The sequence below is a fragment of the Physeter macrocephalus genome, chromosome 6, assembly GCF_002837175.3.
Source record: "Physeter macrocephalus isolate SW-GA chromosome 6, ASM283717v5, whole genome shotgun sequence".
Lineage (NCBI taxonomy): Eukaryota > Metazoa > Chordata > Mammalia > Artiodactyla > Physeteridae > Physeter > Physeter macrocephalus.
In genome coordinates, this window is record NC_041219.1 from 55,557,931 (window position 1) to 55,564,184 (window position 6,254).

Sequence of the window (6,254 nt, forward strand, 5' to 3'; positions counted from 1 at the left end):
GCTTCCCACTAGCTATCTAATTTACATTTGGTAGTGCATATATGTCCCTGGCACTCTCTCACTTCGTCACAGCTTACCCTTCCCCCTCCCCATGTCCTCAAGTCCATGCTCTAGTAGGTCTGTGTTTTATTCCCGTCCTACCACTAATTTCTTCATGTATTGTCTGTCTTTGATTAGAGCCATTTTAGTGAGTCTGAAGTAGAGTCTCATTATAGTCTTGATTTGCATTTCCCTAATGACTAGTGATGTTGAACATTTTTAGTGGCCATCTGTATGTTCTCTTTGGAGAAATGTCCATCCAAATCCTTTGCCCGTTTTTTAACTGGGTTACTTTCTTTTTGGTTTTGAGTTGTAAGAGTTCTTTATATAGTGTAGATGCAAGTTCTTTATCAGAAATATTATTTGTAAATATTTTCTCCAATTCTGTGGGTTGTCTTTTTACTTTTTTGATGGTATCATCTTCAGCCCAAAAGTTTTATCTATTTTTTTCTTTTGTCACTTGCACTTGGGGTGTCATCTAAGAAACCATTGCCTAAACGAGGTTACAAAGACTCGCTCCTGTGTTTTTTTTTTTTAAGAGTTTTACACTTTCCATGATCTGTTTTGAGTTAATCTTTTTATATGGTATGAGGCAGGGTCCAAAATCACTCTTTTGCATGTGGATATCCAGTTGTCCCACCACCATTTATCCCCACTGAGTATATTTTGCTTTTATTTTTACTACTGTCACTAGATACTCATATTTTCGGGGTATGTGACACCTTAGCTAGCTCCAGAATGTAAAGATTTTCAGATTCTTTCAGGGATGTTACTCAGACAGGTATGCACATTAGGTGGAGAACGTTTATGCCTTCTGGCGGTCAATGGATTAAAGTATAGCACAGTCCCTTTGGGCTGGGTCCCCATCTATGGATACGCACCCTTCGAAGGGAGGCAGCCATCAGTGCGTCGAATCGGTACTTGAAGAAGTCTGATTCAGGGACTCCTGGCGGTCCTGGGGTTAGGACTCGGCGCTTCCACTGCAAGGGCGCGGGTTCCACCCCTGGTCAGGGAACTATGATCCCCAGAGCCGTTTCGTGTGGCCAAAAAAAAAAGTCCAATTTTAAACTTTTAGTTTCATCCTCCCATGATCTCTCTTTGTGTGCCAGGAAGGTTGATTATTTTTAGCCAAACTGATAGACCTCTGGCAACCATTGTGATCTTGTACCTGCGGTTACGCAGTCCGTTCCAAGAATGTCATAAAGTAACCAACCCATTATCTCTGGGAGTCCTTAGAAAATTGAGAATCAGTGGAGTCTCAAGCTATCATTAATTTGAGGCTTGCATGGGATTTATTATTTTATTGGATCGAGTCCTTTGATGGAACCCCTCCCCCCCGAATATAATCTCCTTTATGTCCTCATTTATTTTGGTATTACCATTCAGTATTTTGCTTCAGGGAATGATAGTAGGACCTACCACCAGATTCTGGAGAAGATGGAGTCTTTGAGTTATTGCTCAGTTTCCAGGGAGCTGGGAAATTTAAAGGTTTAGTTTATGTGACACTTAAAGTCCTGAAGTCAACATTTTAAATTGTATTTAGGCATCAAACAGTCACCTTTGGCTCTTTTCCCGACTGCCCTGACCTTCCCCTTACAAAGGTAAGGAGTCCTTTGTTTACATAGCCTCATCTAAGCACTAAGCTTTTCAGGGAAGGTAAAGCATAAACAACTTGACACCATTACATTGAAACTCAACCACATCTCTTCTCCTCCGTCCAAATTATGTGAGGGTGATTAGAATGCTAAGTTAGGTGATAGTTTTTACCAAGATGGCAGTTTGCCCATTTGTGCGTATTTTGTGGGTTTTTTTCTTATTTACAAACTTGGACAATAGGAGGGTATATTCAGTGCAATAATGTAGCAGATGTGTCCTTGAGGTTCACAGTTTGAATCTAGAGTTGTTTTTTCTTAAGCTGTTGATCTGAATGGGTGTGACTAACGTTGACATGGATAGAGAAGGGCTTCACCAGACACCTTAATGGGATCACTGTGGCCACAAATCTAGTCTACGCTTTGCAGGTCTCAGAACTTGGTTTTGTCAGTGAGCCCAGATGTAACGTGACATCTAGCTCTTTGGTTCCCCTTTTCTAGACCACAGGCAGAATTGTCCTCTGGAACAGATGCACACCAGTCAAACTTACAACACTCAGTCATGAAGCCAGATGCCAGTTTATTCATTTACAGTGAGAACTCTGTACTCCTGCAGTGCGTATTCATTGCTACTGTTTATAATGCTCTGTTCTTGGGAAGAACAAGAAGTTAGACTGAAAATGAGAAGGCTGATTGGTAAGCAAGGAGTCAGAGGAAAGAGAAGGAGATAGTCCCGAGGGCTCGTTCAGCAAGACCATGAAGAAGCCTTGGATAGTTTCCTGTCCTCAGAGAGAGGGAGCTTTCCCAGTAGATAGGGTGCGCTTGTCTGCCAGAGTCAGTATCTCTCTTTCTTGGACAGGATGGACATATGCTGTCAAATTCTTGCTCTTTGGCTGCTTTTTTCTAGACCACGAGCAGAATGCTCCTTTTCTGTACAACAATTTTTTCTTTACATATGTTAATAAAATGGATTCGCTGTGGCTCATGTTCTTGTTTCATCAGTTGTTTCACAGTTATTTTATTTTTTATTTTTTTGGCTTTACCACGCGGCATACAGTATCTTAGTTCCTGGACCAGGGATCAAACCTGTGCCCCTGCAGTGGGAGAGCGGAGTGTTAACCACTGGACCGCCAGGGAGGCCCCAGTTGTTTCACAGTTATGAGACTATTTGAGACCAAATAGCTGTGGCCACATGGATAATATGCGACAGTTTCTCATGTCTTTATACTTCATGTTTGCCATCTCTTTCAGGCAGTTAGTTTACTTCTTATCCACTATACAGACTTCTTAGTTGCTAGAAGAATCTTATCAGCAAGTTCCAGGGGGAGAACCTCATTATAACCTCCTGTGTATTTAGTGTTCCTGGGACGTTAGGGTCCACCTCTGTGTACTAATTCATGGATCTCAGAATAACCTCAAAAACCCCTATTATTCTTTCCCAACTTGCTCTAAGCTCTCTTTTCATTCTTGACAGCACAGTCCCTTTGGCATATTATTTTAGCACCCATAGTCTTTTTCCTTATGCACAAGGTTGGGTAAAAAAGAATAGGTATATTTCTTCTGTCTTCTGAGTTTATCTGCAAGCTTTCATCAGGCCAGTTCTGGAAAAAAATGGTTCCTTTCCTACTAATAGTCTCACCCCTTAGATTAACTCTTCTTCCTAGTGGCACTTTTTAAAAGCAGTATCAATGAAAAAAGTAAACAGTTGGCTTTTTGCCTGAGAAACAGTAAAGTAGGTTATATATCTATGCTTTTAAATCATGGCTTAATTTTTTAGCTTGGGGCTTGACACTCTCCTGTTCTGAGACATCCCAGATCCATAGTAGTTTCTATGTATTATAAGCTCTTATTTGCCAAGGCTTAAAAATAGTATATATGCTGGTATCTTCCTTTTCATCTCATTGGATTTTTTTCTGATAGTCTCTCATGCTTTTTTCCTGACTTTTCCTGCTACCCTACTCTTTTATCTTGTTTTTATCCATAGAGTTGATTGTTTTTTATTGGAATTTTCCAACTGCCATTTTTTTCCCATCTTATCCTTGACGCTAATTTGTTGGATTACTAATTATGTAAAAATGAGCAAGAAAGCAAAACTTACTGCTTTTTAGTTGATTAAAACATGAAAATAGTTTGGGGTTTAGAGGATAATGTTTTTTTTTAATTTTTAATTTTATATTGGAGTATAGTTGATTAATAATGTGTTTAAGGTGTACAGCAAAATGATTAAGTTATACATATACATGTGTCTATTCTTTTTCAAATTTTTTTCCCATTTAGGTTATAACAGAATATTGAGCAGAGTTCCCTGTGCTATACAGTAGGTCCTTGTTGGTTATCTATTTTAAATATGAGTAGTGTGTACATGTCAATCCCAAACTCCCATTCTATCCTTCCCCCCGACCCCAGTCCTTCCCCTTTGGTAACCACAAGTTCATTCTCTGTGAGTCTATTTCTGTTTTGTAAATAAGTTCATTTGTATTATTTTTTTTAGATTCCGCATACAAGCGATATCATATGATACTTGTCTTGCTCTGACTTCACTTGGTATGATAATCTCTAGGTCCATCCATGTTGCTGTAAATGGCATTATTTCATTCTTTTTTATGGCTGAGTAATATTCCACTCTGTATATGTACCACATCTTCTTTATCCATTCATCTGTCTATGGACATTTAGGTTGCTTCCATGTCTTAGCTATTGTAAACAGCGCTGCAATGAACATTGGGGTGCATGTATTCTTTCGAGCCAAGTTTTTCTCCAAATATATGCCCAGGAGTGGGATTGCAGGATCATATGGTAGCTCTATTTTTAATTTTTTAAGGAACCTCCATACTGTTCTCCATAGTGGCTGCACCAATTTACATTCCCATCAACAGTGCAGGAGGGTCCCCTTTTCTCCACACCCGGTGGATAACAAGTTTTATCTTTTTCTTCCAGTTACAAAAGTAAGAAAACTTAGAAAACTAGGAAAAGGAAAAATAATCATCCATATTCTACCACCCAGAGAAATCACCATTACCGTGTTCCTTCATCTTTTCTCCTATTCGTATGTGTTCATATATTTTAAATTTGATTGTGCTTTGATCATAATATGTTAATTACTATATATTTTTAATATCCTTAGATCATGGTCTCGCTTTGCTAGAAATACATATGTATAATTTTAGATAGATCTTTTATAGGTGTTTAGTAAATATTTATTAAATGAAGTGAATGAATCCTTACCTCTCTCTGTGTCTCAATTTTCCCATTTCTTAAGTGGGAAAATTGAATTTACAAGGGGTTTTGTAAGGATCCATGAAAGGCTGTATATGTTGAAGTAGCTAGATCTCATCCTTACTCTCCTGGCCGTGCTGTCACAATTTTCCCCAGAGAGCGCTGCTGGAGAAGAAGCAGAGAAAGAAGCGCCTGGAGCCGCTCATGGTGCAGCCGAACCCAGAAGCCCGGCCACGCCGGTCAAAGCCGAGGGGAAGTGAGGAGCGCGCCCCGCTGGTGGAACCTCAGGCCCCACGCGGCGGTGTCACCCTCCACGGTGCGTACTCAGGCGGCATCTCTGCCTGCTGCTTCACGGTTTTCACAGACCTGGGGGAGGCAGGGGGATTCTCAGATGGACCGAAGGGACAATGTTAGCATCGTTTATCTTTATAATTGCATTCAGGGCCTTTGCGTTGGAATAAAAGCAGTGGTCTGATCAGTGGAGGATACCTTAAAGTTCACAGCCGTCCTGGAACTGTTGTTTTAGATGCAAAATGAAAGTGTCCAGAACTGCCCACTTGAGGAGCTGCCAGGCTTGGTTGTTGCCTCCTGGCAGAGTTAACCATGGAGCCAGGAGCAGGTAGAGAGCACCCATTCTTCCCGTAGCCGGACTCAGAGGGGCATCTGAGTCAGCGACGGGGTAAAGGAGGAACAGGGTTAAACAGCTCTGAAGCGAGCCCCCTCGGCTCCTGGCTGGGACGAGATCCGGATGGACTTCGGAGGACCTACTTGGCTTTCAGTCTCATTCTTAAGTTTCTAAAGCACAACCTCAGGTACACTTACTTTAGTGGCAGTCAGGGCGTGTTGACGAAATGAACACCAGGTAATAAAATGGAGTCCTCTGTTAACAGATGTCCTCGTGGGCGTTAAAGAAGGAGAGGTGAGACGGCGTGGTGGTTCTTAATTCGGATCACATACACCAAAACCATCCAGCCAAACAGTGGATAATGCTTCCTTCTTTCTTCCTTTTGTTGGGCCCCTAGGCATTGAGGGTCCCGCTGCCTTCCTGAAGCCACATGCTCAAGACGTGGAAACGAGACTTCACGTTCTCTCAGTAGGATCTTCTGCCACGGAGGAGGATACTGAAGGAAGTGCTGATGGAGATGGCACTTGGGACCCTGCTTCCAAGCCAGACCTTCAGGAGATTCTCCAGAAACATGGTGAGGATTGGTAACAGTTTTGAGGCAGTGAGTTAGTTAAATAAAATATAAAACAGGGAATTCCCTGGCGGGCCAGTAGTTAGGACTCTGTGCTTTCACTGCCAAGGGCCCAGGCTCGATCCCTGGTCGGGGAACTAAGATCCCACAAGCTGCGCGGTGCAGCCAAAATACATATATATATATATATATATATATATATATATATATA

At 41.4% G+C, this 6,254-nt stretch overlaps 1 protein-coding gene across 4 annotated transcripts in view; it reads left to right on the top strand.

Moving 5' to 3' along the window:
- Positions 1-6,254, top strand: part of TULP3 (TUB like protein 3) — a 26,026-nt gene that overhangs the window by 4,844 nt on the left and 14,928 nt on the right. For 2 of the 4 annotated variants that reach the window (XM_028490913.2, XM_028490912.2), the window contains exons 2-3: positions 5,004-5,163; positions 5,870-6,046. In XM_028490913.2, the coding sequence (XP_028346714.1) occupies positions 5,004-5,163; positions 5,870-6,046 (337 nt within the window). Of the gene's footprint in view, positions 1-3,908; positions 3,949-4,568; positions 4,678-5,003; positions 5,164-5,869; positions 6,047-6,254 lie in introns of all 4 variants that reach the window. The other 2 variants (XM_055085421.1, XM_007117048.4) reach the window with 2 other exon arrangements.